This window comes from Babylonia areolata, chromosome 9 (assembly GCF_041734735.1).
Source record: "Babylonia areolata isolate BAREFJ2019XMU chromosome 9, ASM4173473v1, whole genome shotgun sequence".
NCBI lineage: Eukaryota > Metazoa > Mollusca > Gastropoda > Neogastropoda > Buccinidae > Babylonia > Babylonia areolata.
The window spans coordinates 5,690,756-5,710,877 of record NC_134884.1 but is presented as its reverse complement, the minus strand read 5'-3'; the positions used below and the strand labels follow the sequence as shown (position 1 = coordinate 5,710,877).

General features: G+C 44.8%; 1 protein-coding gene across 1 annotated transcript in view; it reads right to left on the bottom strand.

The window, feature by feature from the left end:
• LOC143285933 (putative leucine--tRNA ligase, mitochondrial) overlaps positions 1 to 20,122 on the bottom strand; it is a 52,422-nt gene that overhangs the window by 5,902 nt on the left and 26,398 nt on the right. The window contains exons 14-21 of the mRNA XM_076593385.1: positions 18,044 to 18,154; positions 15,704 to 15,822; positions 14,196 to 14,362; positions 12,383 to 12,556; positions 9,102 to 9,193; positions 7,431 to 7,452; positions 5,107 to 5,279; positions 3,845 to 3,922 (exon numbers count right to left, since the gene is read on the bottom strand). Of these exons, the coding sequence (XP_076449500.1) occupies positions 3,845 to 3,922; positions 5,107 to 5,279; positions 7,431 to 7,452; positions 9,102 to 9,193; positions 12,383 to 12,556; positions 14,196 to 14,362; positions 15,704 to 15,822; positions 18,044 to 18,154 (936 nt within the window). The remainder of the gene's footprint in view (positions 1 to 3,844; positions 3,923 to 5,106; positions 5,280 to 7,430; positions 7,453 to 9,101; positions 9,194 to 12,382; positions 12,557 to 14,195; positions 14,363 to 15,703; positions 15,823 to 18,043; positions 18,155 to 20,122) is intronic.

Genomic DNA, 20,122 nt, shown 5'->3' with positions numbered 1-20,122 from the left:
TCTGTACGACAGGGTGTCAGTTAGTTGCTGGCTTATTAACCCTCTTGAGCACACTGTCTCACGAACTTTCTGCACAACAGCAGCAGGGGGTCAGTTAGTTGCTGGCTTATTAACCCTCTTGAGCACACTGTCTCACGAACTTTCTGCACGACAACAGCAAGGGGTCAGTCAGTTATTGGCTTGTCAACCATTATCCCTTTATCCCTTTGTTGTTGCTTATAGTCCAGCCTGTCGTGTTTTGTATCCACCAAGCTCGCTCGGCTCGCATGCATAAACACGAAAGGATACAGGTATGCAGAGAGAAGGTCCCCAGATATCTTGTATTCAGTTGTTATGCTGCGACCGTTACCAATATCCCATCAGTCCTCTGGTACTTCCAGCTTTTACACTCGGCGCCCAATATGGCTGATTATTTGACTGGGTATAATGTTCCTCATTATTTGGATTTGTATTTCTCTTTTTATCACAGCAGATTCCTCTGTGTGAAATTCCGGCTCCTCTCCCCAGGGAGAGCGCATTGATACACTACAGCACCACCCATTTTTTTTGTATTTTTTCCTTGCATGCAGTTTTATTTGTTTTACCTATCAAAGTGGATTTGCCAGAACAACCCTTTTGTTGCCGTGGGTTCTTTTACGTGCGCTAAGTGCATGCTGCACATGGGACCTTAGTTTATTGTCTCATCCGAATGACTAGCGTCCAGACCACCACTCAAGGTCTAGTGGAGGGGGAGAAAATATCGGCAGCTGAGCCGTGATTCAAAGCAGAACGCTCAGATTCTCTTGCTTCTTAAGCGGACGCGTTACGTCTAGGCCATCACTCTTCAGTATTATACACAGCCGACCGCACAGGGCCATATAAGGGCTGTCAAACCATACAAATACTCAACCGCGTCAACACAAAACTGCCACATCTACAAGAAAGAAAAAGAAAAAAAAAAAGAAAAAAAAAAGAAACAAAAACACGCCAAACCCACACGACACAGTTCTTGATACATTATCTTAACCATTACATCCTCAGGGTAAATAAAACCAGGCTGTGCTGAGCATGTCAGCCCTTCGACTGTCCCTAGATTTTTAAAAAAAAATTGAAAAAAGGAAATGTGGTTCGTCCGTCGGGATCGACGAGGACCATCTAGTCATCCTGGGGGGGGGGGGGGTTGGGCTCTGTGGGTGAGCAGATGACTGGTCAGGCCAATCCGTGCCCGGAAGGTTCTGACGCAGTGTGGACAAGGGATGGTGGCGGTTGTCGGGGACTTGCTGGCCCTGCTTTTCCTGGCCTGTCTGCGTTGCTCTGCTGCAGTGATTCTGTTGGCCTCACAGGATTTGGCGCTTTGTGGACAGCTGAACGCCACTTTGGTCTGTCCATTGCATTCAGCTCCCATGTGTCATGGCTGATGTTGAAGGCCTTCAGAGAAGCTTTCAGAGTCTCTTTGAAGCGCTTCTTCTGGCCTCCATGGGAGTGCTTGCCATGTTGGAGTTCGCCGTACAGCAGTTTCTTGGGGAGCCGGTGGTCTGGCATGCGAACTACATGGCCTGCCCAGCGCAGCTGGGCCTGCATCAAGATGGTGTAGATGCTGGGCAAGTTTGCACGAGTAAGCACCTGTGTCAGGGATCTTCTCTTGCCACGTTATGCCGAGAAGTTTTCTGAGGCTGGTGGTGTGGAAGTGGTTCAGCTTTTTGGCATGGCATTTGTAGACTGTCCATGATACACATCCATAGAGAAGTGTGGAAATAAACAATACGTGAAAGCCAAACAAAAAACACATAAAAAAAAAAGGCCATACAAGCAAATAACACTCCCAGAGTGGGCAGCTAGCTAGTGCCCATCCCAGTGTTAACAATTTCACTACCAAATCACCACAGCAAAAACAGCACAGATCACAGACTGCGGGAAAGAGAAGAAAGAAAAAAGTGTCATGGCTTCCTCGAAAAACAGAAAGGGGAAAGGACTGGGAAGGCAGAAAAAGGGAGACAACAGCGAAGAAAGAAAAGAAAAGGCAGATTCCAGATTCCAGATTTCAGATGGTTTAATGTTCATAAGTCATCAGGCTCCTAACATTGTCAACAATAACAGACAGTAGTCTAGTACATTACAATTTTGCTTGGACTCTGATTACACAATCCTACAATTTACTTAGCTGACATGTGGATAAGTCTCACACACACACACACACACACACACACTCACTCTCACACACTCACAAACACACACACACACACACACACACACACACACACACCGCGCGCGCTTGCGATGCATCCTTCATTTGAACTGAGTTGTGGCCTGCGGCTCACACCTGCACTGCATGTGTATGGATATTCGTCTAAAACAGGAACAGCAAATAATCAGTTGCTTAGCTCCACCAATATGTCACGCTTTTTCTCAGCGTAAAATACAAAATGGGCTAGCTTATGCATTGACATTACATCAGGGCATTGCATTAAATCACTGAATTGCTCTTCATTAATTGTGTTTGATCCAAAATAATGATACCGTAATTCTTTGTTGCATGGAGTGACAGAAAAGAGGAAATTTCTAGCACAGAATTTCCGGAAGGCGGGGAGACCAACAGCAACCCACAGGGGGAGGCTCACTAACCCTCTTCAATTCAAAGATTTTAACCCCTAGGACTGAAAGATGCTGTTTTTACAAACATTGATATCATGTTGATTGATTAATGGATGTGGATACTTATACAGCGCCTATCCTCGGTCAGAGACCAAGCTCTAAGCGCTTTACATACACGGGGACATTTGCACCACAGGCTGCCTGCCTACCTGGGTAGAGCCGACTGACGGCTGCCACTGGGCGCTCATCATTCATTTCCTGTGTCATTCAATCAGATTTCAGGCACGCACACGCATACACACTCAGACAGACATGTAACATTTTACGTGTATAGCCGTTTTTATTTATTTACCCCACCATGTAGGCAGCCATACTCTGTTTTCGGGGGTGTGCATGCTGGGTATGTTCTCGTTTCCATAACCCACCGAACCCTGACATGGATTACAGGATCTTTAACGTGCGTATTTGATCTTCTGCGTGCGCATACACACAAAAGGGGGTTCAGACACTAGCAGGTCTGCACATATGTTGACCTGGGAGATCGGAAAAATCTCCACCCTTTACCCACCAGGTGCACCGAGATTCGAACCCAGGACCCTCAGATTGAAAGTCCAGCGCTTTAACCGTTCGGCTATTGCACCCTGCTGCTGTTAAATGTTTTCAACATTACTTTGCTATCATTTGTTTAAACTATTATGAATTTGCTGCCGATTGTTATAATTATTATCATTTTGTTGTCAACACTGGTATTGTTTTGCTTTAATTTGTTATTTGTTATCATCATTATTATTAGCATTATCACTATTAATATCATCATCATCATTAGTAGTAATAGTAGTAGGAGTAGTAGCAGTAATTTTCTTCTCAGTATTATTATTTCTTTAATTATTAATTCATCTATCTGTTTACTAATCATTTTGTTGGAGGTTATTAGTCCTCATTATAACTTTGCTGCTACCAATCAATTAACTCTTTCCATACGAACGGAGAAAGAGACGACGTTAACAGCGTTTCACCCCAATTACCATCATCAAAATATTGCAAGCGGAAGGCTCTTATACTGAAGAGGTGAATGTTGACAAAGAATACCACAAGTCTGACGACGGAAGCTAAAGGTTGGGTCATTCAGACACCCACTGGACATCCGAGGGGTCTGTGTAGAGGAGAAGAGAGGACTGGCCGTACTGAGTGAGTTAAACCACAGTTAGTCTAACACAAAGGAAAGCACATCTGAAACAATGCACCAAGGTGAAACCAAGGCTACGGTACGTACCCCAAGTGTGGAGGAGAATTTCTGCAAGCGTGACACCGCGGTGTTCAGAAGGAAAGTCTTGGAGCAGTGATGGGTCACCTGACAACACACGGCACAAACTGTCTGTCAGTCAGTCTTGTCCAACAGGCAGGCAGCCATACTCGGTTTACCGGGGGGGGGCGTGCATGCTGGGTACGTTCTTGTTTCAACCACCACCAAACTCTGACCTGGACTACATGTAATCGTGCCCAGCTATCACCATCAGAACAGTATCAGTATCAGTAGCTCAAGGAGGCGTCACTGCGTTTGGTCAAATCCATATACGCTACACCACATCTGCCAAGCAGATGCCTGACCAGCAGCATAACCCAATGCACTTAGTCAGGCCTTGAGAAAAAAAAAAGAGAAAAAGATAAATACATAAAAATACTACTACTATTACTAATAATAATATTCATAAGGCGCAAAATCTTGATGAAGTCAACTTTAAGTGCACAAAAAAAACAAAAAAACAACCCAACAATGATGACAAATAAGCAAAAGAATGTAAAACATGCAGACACACATTCACACACACACACACACACACATGCATAACAGATATGCAACAAATATGCAGTTTCACAGATATGAAAGTACAATGAAACACACATAAACGTACATGAGCCCCAACACACACACATTACCCTGCACCCCCCCCCCCCTCGCCCCCCCATCCCCACCCCTCCCCCATCCTCCACACTCATTTCTAGGCTATGTATCGCAGCTTCCACGGCACACACACACACACACACACTTGTACAAGCACACACACATACGCCCATATCCCCCACCCCAACCCCACACACATATATATATGCACACCCGCACGTTCCAATATTCCGTTGCTCCCACAGTGTAGAACAGCAGAGGAGGCAACTACAGTCAAGACAATCTGGGCTATATTTTGATTAGAGTGGAGAGTATCTTGCCCAAGTTACAGACCCAACTCTCTCGACTAAGAGGGACCATCGGTGTTAGGATGGTCCCCAAAAAAACAAATAGCCCCTGGAGCTGCAGCGCTAAGACCTAACGCAAACTAACCTCCCAGTTTGAAAGTCATAGTCCTTCATAACAGACTAAACTGTCAATGAATTCCCATTGCAGTGGAGAAACCATGGGTCTTAAAGTTCTCATTTTAATGTTCGACCAGCTGTAAGCTTATGTCAATACTTGATATAAACCGAGCACTAAGGTAACAACAAACAACAAAATCAACGCAAAAATGGAAGTCAACAACTAACTTCCTTCACAGTGAAGTTCCTGGCTTCAAACAAGCGGGCCTCCCAGTCGGCCAGAAGCTTGCTGTCGCCATGGTTTCGGTCGCCGTGGTTGCCTCCAGCGGGGGTGGCAGCCTTGATGAAGTCACCCACCAGCTTCCAGACCCTGCCCTGCCAGCGCAGAATGCCTGTGTAGGCTGCGACACACACACACACGCATACATGGAACAGACAGTTCAGGTCATGAATAGGAAATTTTCTTCCTAAAATTACGTTTACCAAACATACTTACCGTGACCCACTAGTGCAGACTCTGGCAGGGGTCTGACATTCCTGTCATGTGCAAACTAATACCCACCTATGCAGAGAAAACGAAAGTAGCAACGGCCGATAAACTCCCAGAAGTAGGTAACCTCCCCTTTGCCCCCCTGACTAGCGCCCTCTTTTTCCCGCAGCCATCTTGACTCCTGTTCCTGTGCTCTTCATACAGCTAAGTTTTTTTTTCTCGTATTTTCTGTCTGTCTGTCGATTCTTGGGCGTTCTTGCTTTGTGTCAAACAATGTCTTCAATCAGGTCACATAATTACAAGGCTGGATTGGGAGATCGGGCTAAAATTAAGGCGCGATCGCAATCTTCTTCTTCTTCTGCATTCGTGGGCTGCAACTCCCACGTTCGCTCGTGTGCACACGAGTGGGCTTTTACGTGTATGACCGTTTTGACCCCGCCATATAGGCAGCCATACTTCGCTTTCGGGGGTGCAATCGATTCGTGGACACTCTGGGCCCTCTACTTCAGGCTCTCTCAACAACGCCAACCCGCCGCCTCCTCCACTTCCTCCGGTCGACTCCAGACCTCCACAACCTCCTATACCTCCTCTGGTGACTTCAAGGGGTTTGTTGAACGGAAAAAAAACCCAAAAAACACCCCAAAAACACTGACGTACCCACTGACTTGTGATGACACACTTTTGTTCAGGGTAAAGGCTTGACCAACTCGCAGTCAAAAAGTATTTGTATTTGTGCTTGTATTACTCTTTTTGTCACAATTGATTTCTCTGTGTGAAATATGGGCTGCTCTCCCCAGGAAGAGCGTGTCGCTATACTGACAGCACCTGACTAAGGCGCCTGACTCAAGGCCTGACTAAGCGCGTTGGGTTACGCTGCTGGTCAGGCATCTGCTTGGCAGATGTGGTGTAGCGTATATGGATTTGTCCGAACGCAGTGACGCCTCCTTGAGCTACTGAAACTGAAACTGAAACTGACAGCGCCACCCACTTAAAATTTTTTTTTTTCTGTCTGCGATTTTATTTGTTGTCCTATCAAATTGGAATTTCTTCAGAATTTTGTCAGGGACAACCCTTTTGTTGCCGTGGGTTCTTTCACGTGCGCTAAATGCATGCTGAACACAGGACCTTGGTTTATCATCTCATCCGAATGACTTACGTCCAGACCACCACTCAAGGTCTAGTGGAGGGGCGGGGGGTGTGTGGGGGGGGGGGGGGGGGAATACTGGCAAATTGCTGGTGTGATTCGAACCAGCACGCTCAGATTCTCCCACTTCATAGGCAAACACATTACCTCCACTTGTATGGAGTGATGGCCAAGAGGTAACGCGTCTGCCTAGGAAGCGAGAGAATCTGAGCGCAATGGTTCGAATCACGGCTCAGCCGCCGTTATTTTCTCCCCCTCCACTAGACCTTCAGTGATGGTGTGGATGCTAGTCATTCGGATGAGACCATAAACCGAGGTCCCATGTGCAGCATGCACTTAGCACACGTAAAAGAACCCACGGCAAAAAGGGTTGTTCCTGGCAAAATTCAGTAGAAAAATCCACTTCGATAAGAAAATCAAATAAAACTGCACGCATGAAAAAAAAAAAAAAAAAAAAAAGGGTGGCGCTGAAGTGTAGCGACGCGCTCTCCCTGGGGAGAGCAGCCCGAATTTCACACAGAGAAATCTCTCGTGATAAAAAGAAATACAAATACAAATGTAAGTGCGCGCACGCCCATTCACATTAAAAAACACATGCACACAAATACTTGCACAGCACATGCACACACACACTTATTCTTCACTGTAACTTTTTATGTACAGACATTTAAAAGTTCAAACATGCCAAATAATTTTTCAATACTCTTTCCACAAATGAGCATGAAAATTATTATCACTTATACAGCGCCCATCTTCAATCAGATATCACACTCTTAAGCACTTTACAAACAGAATCATTTTCACTACAGGCTGTCTCCATCTGAGTGGAGCCAACAAACAGCTGCCCTTAGACACTCATCGTTTGTTTCCTGGGTCATTCAGGCAACTTACACAAGAGACAGATTTCACACAACTTACACAGGAGACAGAACTGACACAGCTTAAAAGAGACAGAACACACAAAAGATACACAACTTACACATGCACACACAACTTACACAGGCACACACAGCTTACACTGGCACACACAACTTACACAGGCACACACAACTTACACACAACTTACACAGGCACACACAGCTTACACAGGCACAAACAGCTTACACACAACTTACACAGGCACACACAACTTACACAGGCACATACAACTTACACAGGCACACACAACTTACATGCAACTTACACAGGCACACACAACTTACACAGGCACACACAACTTACACACAACTTACACAGGCACACACAACTTACACACAACTTACACAGACCAAACTCTCAGCACTTTACAAACAGAATCATTTTCACTACAGCAGGCTGTCTCCATCTGAGTGGAGCCAACAAACAGCTGCCCTTAGGCACTCATCGTTTGTTTCCTGGGTCATTCAGGCAACTTACACAAGAGACAGATTTCACACAACTTACACAGGAGACAGATTTCACACAACTCACACAGGAGACAGAAATGACACAGCTTAAAAGAGACAGAACACACAGAAGATACACAACTTACACAGGCACACACAGCTTACACACAACTTACACAGGTACACACAACTTTCACACAACTTACACAGGCACACACAGCTTACACATAACTTACACAGGTACACACAACTTACACACAACTTACACAGGCACATACACCTTACGCACAACTTACACAGGCACACACAACTTACACAGGCACACACAACTTACACACAACTTACACAGGCACACACAACTTACACAGGCACACACAACTTACACAGGCACACACAACTTACACAGGCACACACAACTTACACAGGCACACACAACTTACACAGGCACACACAACTTACACACAACTTACACAGGCACACACAACTTACACAGGCACACACAACTTACACACAACTTACACAGGCACACACAACTTACACAGGCACACACAACTTACATGCAACTTACATAGGCACACACAACTTACACAGGCACACACAGCTTACACACGACTTACACAGGCACACACAACTTACACAGGCACACACAACTTACACAGGCACACACAACTTACACAGGCACACACAACTTACATGCAACTTACACAGGCACACACAACTTACACACAACCTACACAGGCACACACAACTTACACAGGCACACAACTTACACGCAACTTACATAGGCACACACAACTTACACAGGCACACACAGCTTACACACGACTTACACACAACTTACACAGGCACACATAACTTACACGCAACTTACACAGACACACACAAAATGTGCACGCAACTTACACAGGCACACACAACGTACACGCAACTTACACAGGCACACACAATGTGCACGCAACTTAGACAGGCACACACACAACTTACATAGGCACACACAACTTACACGCAACTTACACAGGCACACACACAACTTACACAGGCACACACAACTTACACACAACTTACACAGGCACACACAACTTACACACAACTTACACAGGCACACACAGCTTCCACACGACTTACACAGGCACACACAACTTTACATACAACTTACACAGAAGACACACACCACAAAACTTGAACAGGGGGACCAAGTAATGAGAGGGTGAACCCCCTTTCTCACCTTCGGGTCCACACCGTTGTGTTTGGACTTGCTCATTTTTTCCCACTCCGTCACAACGGGAGCTCCTGTCGCCTTCTCCTTGGGTTTGGGCTCTGAGCGGGTCACAGTATCAGTATCGGTATCAGTATCAGAATCAGTATCAGTATCAGAATCAGTATCAGTATCAGAATCAGTATCAGTATCAGTAGCTCAAGGAGGTGTCACTGCGTTCGGTCAAATCCATATACGCTACACCACATCTGCCAAGCAGCTGCCTGACCAGCAGCGTAACCCAACGCGCTTAGTCAGGCCTTGAGAAAAAACAACAACACCACCCCCCCTCCCCCCCCAAAAAAAAAGAGAAATAAATAAAAAATAATAGATAAATACATAAAACTACTACTACTACTAATAATAATATTACAAAAAAAAAGAAGATAAATCAGCAAATAAATGTGAAACATGCAGACACACATTCACACACACACACACACACACATGCATAACAGATATGCAACAGACATGCAGTTTCACAGATATGAAAGCACAATCAAATACACATAAACGTACATGAGCACCAACACACACACACACACACACACATTACCCTGCACCCCTCCCCCATCCTCCACACACTCATTTCTAGGCTACACATCGCAGCTTCCATGACGCACATCCCCCCCTAACCCCCCCCCCCCAATCCCCCCACACGCACACTTACTTGTACAAGCACACACACATACGCCCACATCCCCCACCCTCAACCCCCCACACATATATATGATAGTCAGTCGTGTCTGACTATGACCATCAGAACAGCAGAGGAGGCAACTGCTGTTCCAACTATTTGGGCTAGAATTTGATTATAGTGGAGAGTGTCTTGCCCAAGTTACATCCCCACTCTCTCAGCCAAGAGGGTTTTAGGACAGTCAGCATTGGGATGGTTCCCAAAGGCCAACTAGCCCACAAGGCTGCAGGACTAAGAGCCAGTGCAATTTTGCCTCCTAGTTTGAGAGTCATAGTCCTTCACAAAAAGACTAAGCTGTAAATGGTTTCCCATTGACTACACACATATATACACACACATATATATATATATGCACACCCGCACGTTCCAATCAGGTCACAAAAAAGGTTATATATATAAAAAAAAAAAGGATAAACAAATAGTAAAGAGTTGTAACTCTCTCCATTCACACCGTACACAACCTCAAATCAACGGTGCTTATGCTACCGATTCAGCTAGCATACAGGTAAACAAAAGGTACACTGGAACAAACCCAGACACTTCCTCAAAAACAATCATCATAATACTTCTTTTTTTGTTTTGTTTTGAGATTTCTTCATCAAAGCATAGCTCTTTCATGCACAGAGAAGTTAAAACATCAGCGAGAATTTCCAGAGAAAATGTACTTGTTAAAGTTTACTGCACACACACACACACACACACACACACAAAAAATTCCCACACATATTTATAGAGAAAATGTACTTGTTAAAGTTTACTACACACACACACACACACACACACAAAAAATTCCCACACATATTTATAGAGAAAATGTACTTGTTAAAGTTTACTACACACACACACACACACACACACACTTACAGACACATGGACACACAGAAAACTGAATCAGGGTCATCACACAGACTCACTTTGTTTGCACACACGAGTCAATAAAACGAGAGACACAAAGAAGGGAAAACTGTGAAATGAAATAACTACAGACGGGTGGAATAGCCGAGTGGTTAAAGCGTTGGACTGTCAATCTGAGGGTCCCAGGTTCAAATCACGGTGACGGCACCTGGTGGGTAAAGGGTGGAGATTTTTACGATCTCCCAGGTCAACATATGTGCAGACCTGCTAGTGCCTGAACCCCCTTCGTGTGTATATGCAAGCAGAAGATCAAATACGCATGTTAAAGATCCTGTAATCCATGTCAGCGTTCGGTGGGTTATGGAAACAAGAACATACCCAGCATGCACACCCCCGAAAACGGAGTATGGCTGCCTACATGGCGGGGTAAAAACGGTCATACACGTAAAAGCCCACTCGTGTACATACGAGTGAACGCAGAAGAAGAAGAAATAACTACAAGAAATGGGCCCACACCCAGCAAACCTGTGCACACCACCCAGTGTGCAAATGCTGATGCATGAAACTGTATATGGTTTAATAATATTCTCTCTATCTGTCCCCCCCCCCCCCAACCCCCAACCCCACAGCTCCCTCCTCCTGCCCCTACCTCTCTCTGTCTCCCACTCTCTGCGTGTGTTTTACGTGCGCTAAGTGCATGCTGCACACGGGACCTCGGTTTATCGTCTCGTCCGAATGACTAGCGTCCTGAACTCAAACCACCACTCAAGACCGCCACGAAAGACGACGTGACCACCACATCGCAGACATCAACACTACAAGAGGAACTTCATAAAAACGTAGATTTGTTGTTGGTTGGTCGACGGACAGCATATTCAAAATACTGTGTGTGTGTGTGTGTGTGTGTGTGTGTGAGTGTGGGTGTGTGCGCGTGGCATCACTGATCTTAGCACAGCTTGTGATTGGTGTGAGTGTGTGTGCAAGCACGTGTATTGTTCGGTGTACTTTTCAGTATTTTTGGGGTGTGTTTTCTTTCTTTTTCTTCCTCCTCTTCTTCTTCTTCTTCGTTCGTGGGCTGCAACTCCCACATTCACTCATATGTACACAAGTGGACTTTTACATGTATGACCCTTTTTACCCCACCATGTAGGCAGCCATACTCCGTTTTCGGTGGTGTGCATGCTGGGTATGTTCATGTTTCCATAACCCACCGAACACTGACATGGACCACAGGATCTTTAACGTGCGTATCTGATCTCCTGCATGCGTTTACACATGAAGGGGGGTTCAGGCACTAAGCAGGTCTGCACATATCCTGACCTGGGACATCGGGGAAAAAAGTCTCCAACCTTTTTACCCACAAGGCGCCGTTTACTGAGATTCAAACCCGTGACCCTCAGACTGAAAAGCCCAATGCTTTAACTCTTTCCATACGAACGGCGAAAGAGACGACGTTAACAGCGTTTCACCCCAATTACCATCATCAAATATTGCAAGCGGAAGGTTCTTATACTGAAGACGTGAATGTTGACAAAGAATACCACAATTCTGACGACGGAAGCTAAAGGTTGGGTCATTCAGACACCCACTGGACATCCGAGGGGTCTGTGTAGAGGAGAAGAGAGGACTGGCCGTACTGAGTGAGTTAAACACTCGGCTACTGCACCCGTCAGGACAGGAGAGACAAAGAAGACGCTACCTGTGAGATCCACCTGGTCGGGGGTGAGGTACCTGCCAGTGCCCTTGACCCTGTAGCTCTGACCCATCACCATGCCCTGGGTCAGCAGGTTCATGAACGGCTCGCGCTGCCTCAGCCACCCCGCCTCGTACAGGAAGTGGCAGAAGAAGCGGGCGTAGTACAGGTGCATCACCGCTGAATCAGCAACAAACAAACAAAATGAGATCACAATAGAAGAAATAAATATAACAGTAAATGCAGTTTGCATATAATTAGGCTTCATTTTTTTTTTTTTTTTTGGCCCATCCCAGAGGTGCAATATTGTTTTAAACAAGATGACTGGAAAGAACTGAATTGTTCCTATTTTTATGCCTAATTTGGTGTCAACAGACAAAGTATTTGCAGAGAAAATGTCAATGTTAAAGTTTACCACGGACACACAAACACACACACACACACACACACACACACACAGAGACAACTGAACACCGGGTTAAAACATAGACTCACTTTGTTTACGCAAGTGAGTAAAAAAAATGATGTAATGTAAAAAAAAAAAAAGATGAGATCACAAAAAAAAGACAAAAATAATTTAAGAAAAAGATGAGATCCCCGCCCCCACCCCCAAAAAGGAAAAAAATGGAGAGAAAAAAAGATGAGATCACACACACAAAAAAAGAAAAAATAATTTTTAAAAAGATGAGATCCCCCCCACCACCACCCACCCCCCAAAAAAAAGGAAAAAAAGAGAAAAAAAAGATTAAAGAAAAAAAAGATGTATATAAAAAAAGATGAAATCATGAAAAAATGAAAAAAAAGATAAAAAAGATGAGATCACAAAAGAAAGGATAAAAAAGATGAGATCAAGAAAAAAATGAAGAAAAAGGATTAAAAAAAAAAAAAAAGGATAGGATCACACACACACAAAAAAAAAAAAAAAAAAAAAAAAAGGAAAAAAAGATGAGATCATAAAAAAAAAAAAAAAAAAAAAAAAGACAGAAAAGATGAGAACACGAATCCAGCTGAGTGGTAACACGTCTGCCTAAGAAGCGAGAGACTCAGAAGCGCACCAGGTTCAAACACCACACTCTCCACAGCTTTCTCCCCCTTCACCAGACCTCCAGCAGTGGTCTGGACACTCGTCCTTCAGAAGAGACCAATATAGACCAAGGTCCCGTTTGCAGCATGCACTTATAGCATGTTAAAGACCCCAGGGCAACAAAAAGGCTGTTCCTGTCAAAATTCTGTAGAAAAAAATCCACTTTTGACAGGAAAAACAAATAATTCATACTTGCAGGCAGGAGTAAATAGCAGAAAAAAGGTGGGACTCCCTGGGCAGAGCAGCCCAAATTTCTGAAAGAGAAAATCCGTTGTGACAAAGAGTAATACATAAACACCATGTAAGTTTGTGCCATTGGAGCACTATTAATATCATAATTATCGTTAATAGTAGTATAACTAGTAGTAGCAGCAGTATTGTTATTACTATAATTACAGTTCTTATTATTATCATAATTTGATATCATCACTATTATCTGTATTTGTATTTCTTTTTATCACAACAGATTTCCCTGTGTGAAATTCAGGCTGCTCTCCTCAGGGAGAGCGCGTTGCTACACTACAGGGCCACCCCATTTTTGGGGGTATTTTTTCCTGCGTGCAGTTTTATTTGTTTTTCCTATCAAAGTGGATTTTTCTACAGAATTTTGCCAGGAACAACCCTTTTGTTGCCGTGGGTTCTTTTACGTGCGCTAAGTGCATGCTGCACACGGGACCTCGGTTTATCGTCTCATCCGAATGACTATCATCATCATCATCATGATGACATACACACCATGCTCCTTGCCCCCGATGTACAGGTCGACAGGCATGAAGCGTTGGGCCACCTCCTTGCTGAAGGGGAGCTCCGTGTTGTGGGGGTCCAGGTAGCGCAGGAAGTACCAGGAGGAGTCCACAAAGGTGTCCATCGTGTCCGTCTCCCTCTTCGCTTCGCCCCCACACCTGCACAGCGCGTTACGTACGACATGTGTTATGACAGTCAGTGAGTTACAGGAAAATATCTGTCTCCCTGTTCACTTCGCTTCCACACCTGCCCAGCACATTACGTATGACATATGTACGACAGTCTGTCAGTTAAAGGAAAATATCTGTCTCTCTCTTCGCCCAACATGTTACGTATGACATGTGTATGACAGTCAGTGAGTTAAAGGAAAATATCTGTCTCTCTCTTCGCCCAACATGTCACGTACGACATGTGTACGACAGTCTGTCAGTTAAAGGAAAATATCTGTCTCTCTCTTTGTTTGGCTCCAACACCTGCACAGCACGTTACATACGACATGTGTACGACAGTCCGTCAGGTAAAGGAAAATATGTCTTTTCGCTTCACACCCACACATGCCAAACGCGTTACGTACAACATGTGTACAACAGTCCGTCAGTTAAAGGAAAATATCGGTCTCTCTCTTCACCCAACATGTTACGTACAACATGTGTATCACAGTCTGTCAGTTAAAGGAAAATATCAGTCTCTCTGTTCACTTCGCGTCCACACCTGCCCAGCACATTACGTATGACATGTGTGCGACAGTCCGTCAGTTAAAGGAAAATATCTGTCTCTCTCTTTTCGTTTCACCCCCACACCTGCCCGACACGTTATGTACGTGTGACAGGCGCAATACCCGAGTGGTTAAAGCGTTGGACTTTCAATCTTCGAGTGCTGGATTCGAATCTCAGTAATGGCACCTAGTGGGTAAAGCATGGAGATTTTTCCAATCTCTCAGGTCAACATGTGTAGAGACCTGCTAATGCCTGAATCCCCTACGTGTGTATACACGCACACAAGATCAAATACGCACATTAAAGATCCTGTAATCCACGTCAGCATTCCGTGGGTTATGGAAATAAGAACATACCCAGCATGCACACCCCCGAAAACAGAGTATGGATGCCTACATGTATGCTAACACACAGATGGCTTTTCACTTCGTTTTCTCCTCAAGCAGTGGGGATAATACTTGGCCATCGGCACCCATCCTGAAATCAATTGTTTAAGTACAGAATTCTAAACCTCTTGCTTTTATGGAAATGTTCTTTACTCTTGGAATTAACTGTGATGCATAGAATTTTCAACCTGTTCATTTTACTTAGGTGAAAACCCTCATTTTTTTTCCCTCCACGACGCAGGAATAACAAAATTTTTAAAAATCTTCAGAAAGCCAGAGGGCAGAGAACCAAACACATGCCACAAAGAACACCTTTTCAATGACGGATCTGATAAAGGCCCACAATGACAAACTACTGCACCAAGGGCATTTCCAAACCGCTGCATGTGTGACTCACCTGGGACAGGTGGTGTTGATCCAGTCGTGTTGCTGAGCCAAGGGGGAGGGCCCTCGGCCAGTGAACGTGTCTATGGCTGGCAGCACCACAGGTAAATCCTCATACGGCACGGGCACCACCTGAAACAACATGGCCTGGTTAGCACGTTTTTTTTTGTTTTTGACTCACTTGTGTAAACAAAGTATGTTTTAACCCGGTGTTCGGTTGTCTGTGTGTGTGTGTGTGTGTGTGTGTGTGTCCATGGTAAACTTTAACATTGACATTTTCTCTGCAAATACTTTGTCAGTTGACACCAAATTTGGCATAAAAATAGGAAAAATTCAGTTCTTTCCAGTCATCTTGTTTAAAACAATATTGCACCTCTGGGATGGGCACACACAAAAAATTTAAAAAAGAAGCCTAATTATATGCAAACTGCATTTACTGTTATATTTATATTTTTTGTATTCTCTAAACTTGGCACTTTGATCTGATATTCTGACCCAACAACAAGAGCAGTCATTATTATCATTTTTTGTTCAAACAGGAACTTCTTTTGCTAAGCATGGAAGTTTTATTTATTTCACAAACGTTTTGGTGCAGACAGTAAAACAGGGAAATTACTCTGTAATTAATGCTTGGGGACTTAATTTGCTTTAAACTGATCTTTCTCATCTTAAACATTACATTTTGAAATTATACTCAATACATAAAAAGCTTGGATTTTTTTAAAAAGTATATCACAAGTGAGTCTTGAAGGCCTTGCCTCTCTTGCTTTTTTATTCTTCTTGTTTTCCCCCCCATCTTTGCAGACAAGGAGGAAGGTGGCCAAATGGCTAAAATGCTCATCTGCCAATACAAAGAGTCCTTGAAGGTCTGGGTTCGAATTCTACTCTCCCTTTCTCCCCAAGTTTGACTGGAAAATCAAACTGAGAGTCTCGTCATTCAGATGAGACGGTAAACCGAGAGTCCCGTGTGCAGCACGCACTTGGCGCACTGAAAAAGAACCCACGGCAACCACAGTGCTGTCCGCTGGCAAAAACCCTGTAGAAGAAATCCACTCCGATAGGTACACAAACATACATGCATGCATGCACTCACAAGGCCTGACTAAGCGCGCTGGTTTGCGCGTTGTCTGAACGCAGTGTTGCCTCCTTGATAAACTGAAACTGAAAGTGAAACTGACCACCTGTCAACAGGTGCCTGGAAGATTGCCACCTTGCCATGGTGGGGGAGTGGGGAGGGGGACTTGCATACCCATGGGAGCTTATGGTAGGACCACCCAAAGTGGACAGGTTGAAGGGTAGAGGCTGAACGAAGTGTAATCCACTTGACATCCGGGCCTCATGAAAAAGCTTTGTAATGGAAACGGCAATGGACTGTCGAAACGTGTGTGTGTGTGTGTGTGTGTGTGTGTGTGTGTGAGAGAGAGAGAGAGACAGCATGCATGTGTGTGTGTGTGTGTGTGAAACGGCAATGGATTGTCAAAACGTGTGTGTGTGTGTGTGTGTGTGTGTGAGAGAGAGAGAGACAGCATGCATGTGTGTGTGTGAGTGTGTGTGTGTGCTTATGAGAAATTGTGTGGTAGTGTGCATATATGTGTGCATATATTTGTGTGTGTGTGTGTGTGTGTGTGTGTGAGCATGCGTGCGCACGTGCACTTATGAGAGAGTGCGTGAGTGTGTGAGTGTGCATACATGTGTGCATATGTTTGTGTGTGAGAGAATGCGTGCACGCGCTCATGTGTGCATGTGTTTATGAGAAAGTGCGTGAGAGTGTGTGAATGTGCATACATGTGTACATATGTATGTGTGTGTGTGTGTGTGTGTGTGTGTGTGTCTGTGTGTGTGTGTGTGTGTCTGTGTGTGTGTGTGTGTAAGTGCAGCCCACCTGGCAGCGATCACAGTGAACGACAGGTATGGGCGTGCCCCAGTAGCGCTGTCGGGAGATGAGCCAGTCACGCATATGATGTGTGTGTGTGTGTGTGTGTGTGTGTGTGTGTGTGTGTGTGTGTGTGTGTGTGTCTGTGTCTGTGTGTCTGTGTGTGTAAGTGCAGCCCACCTGGCAGCGATCACAGTGAACGACAGGTATGGGCGTGCCCCAGTAGCGCTGTCGGGAGATGAGCCAGTCACGCATATGATTTGTGTGTGTGTGTGTGTGTGTGTGTGTGTGTGTGTCTGTGTCTGTGTGTGTGTGTAAGTGCAGCCCACCTGGCAGCGATCACAGTGAACGACAGGTATGGGCGTGCCCCAGTAGCGCTGTCGGGAGATGAGCCAGTCACGCATATGATTTGTGTGTGTGTGTGTGTGTGTGTGTGTGTGTGTGTGTGTGTGTGTGTCTGTGTGTGTGAGTGCAGCCCACCTGGCAGCGATCACAGTGAACGACAGGTATGGGCGTGCCCCAGTAGCGCTGTCGGGAGATGAGCCAGTCACGCAGCCTCCTGCTCACCAGGTCTCCGCCAACACCCAGCTCCTGCAAGACCCACGCAGCCTGGATTCAATTCTCCACAAGAGGGAACTATATGGGTTTCTCAATCAATATTCGTTTCACTTTATTTCCATTCCACTCTAGAATATTCTATTTATCGTCAGCATTATTCTGAATGAAGAAATTCGCTCTTTGTCATTCTGAACAAACTGATAACTGCTTAGTTCGATTTTTTACTTGCAATACGACATTCTTTTTATTTTATTTTTTTTTTGCTGCCCCATCATCCGCGCCGTTTCAGTGGCATTACTCACACGCCGCTCATTTAGATTCCCCCATACACAGCCACACCTGGGTTCGTCCGTCACAGTTCCAGCGTCGGCAGTCCATGGGGAACAATTGATGTTAGGTCGCCAGGAGGCCACACACCAGAGGAGACCCTGCACTGCTGCTGAGTCACTTCGGTGGTGTTCAGTGGTGCCTGTTCTGTTTTAACGTACTTAGGACACCACCTACTAAGCCCCCTACTAACGACAATAATGGCTTAGTCGCGGAGCCAGACTGAGTGAGCGTCTCCCCCAGAGTGGAGACCGCCACCACATCCCTCAAACAACAGCTGCCCATGAATCTGCCGACACTGACGACATTGACAGGACTCACCCCAAGCACGGAAGTGGAGGGGTATCGAAAATACGACATTCTTGATCCAGTCCAATGTATGCACTGATAAGCGTTTATATCTGTTTCTTTTCGTTTGTATGTTTGATCGTTTTGATTTGTGGAAGACCCTAGGGTCAAAGCGTGAAGCTTCCTCATCTCATTTCTTGTTGAAATCAATGTTTCTTTTTCTGTTCTTAGCTTAATACAGATTATCCTTTTTTTTTCCTTTTTTTTTTGACGGGCGCAATAGCCGAGTGGTTAAAGCATTGGACTGTCAATCTGAGGGTCCCGGGTTTGAATCACGGTGACGGCACCTGGTGGCTGAAGGTTGGAGATTTTTACGATCTCCCAGGTCAACATATGTGCAGACCTGCTAGTGCCTGAACCCCCTTCATGTGTATATGCAAGCAGAAGATCAAATACGCACGTTAAAGATCCTGTAATCCATGTCAGCGTTCGGTGGGTTACGGAAACAAGAACATACCCAGCACGCACACCCCCGAAAATGGCTGCCTACATGGCAGGGTAAAAACGGTCATACACGTAAAAGCCCACTCGTGTGCATACGAGTGAACGCAGAAGAAGAAGAAAATCCTTTTTTTTTTTTTTAACAATCATTTTTTTTTCTAAATTCTCAGATAACAGACTAAAGTGGAGTGATAGCCTAGAGGTAACGCGTCCGCCTAGGAATCGAGAAAATCTGAGCGTGCCGGTTTAAATCATGGCTCAGCCGCCGATATTTTCTCCCCCTCCACTAGACCTTGAGTGGTGGTCTGGACGCTAGTCATTTGGATGAGACAATAAACCAAGGTCCCATGTGCAGCATGCACCTAGCACACGTAAAAGAACCCACGGCAACAAAAGGGTTGCTCCTGGCAAAATTCTGTAGAAAAATCCACTTCGATAGCAAAAACAAATAAAAGTGCACACAGGAAAAATATACAAAAAAAATGGGTGGCGCTGTAGCGTAGCGACGCGCTCTCCCTGGGGAGAGCAGCCCGAATTTCACACAGAGAAATCTCTTGTGACAAAAAGAGAAATACAATAAAATACAATAAAGTACATATAAAAAGCGCAGAAATAAGGTGTTTTTCCCCTTCTGTTTTTTTGTTATTGTTGTTTTGTTTTTTTAAATCCACGAGACTAGTGCAACAAAGACAAAGCTTTCGATGATGCTAGTAGCACTTTACGGCCATCCATCCATCTTAATTACAGTGAATGAAATATTTAACACAGTGCTAAGAGAATACTTTCCCTGGTGAAAAACAGCTCAAATTTCACACAGAGAAATCTGCTGTGACAAAAAAGGAAATACAATACAATACAATAATAATAATAATAATAATGGATACT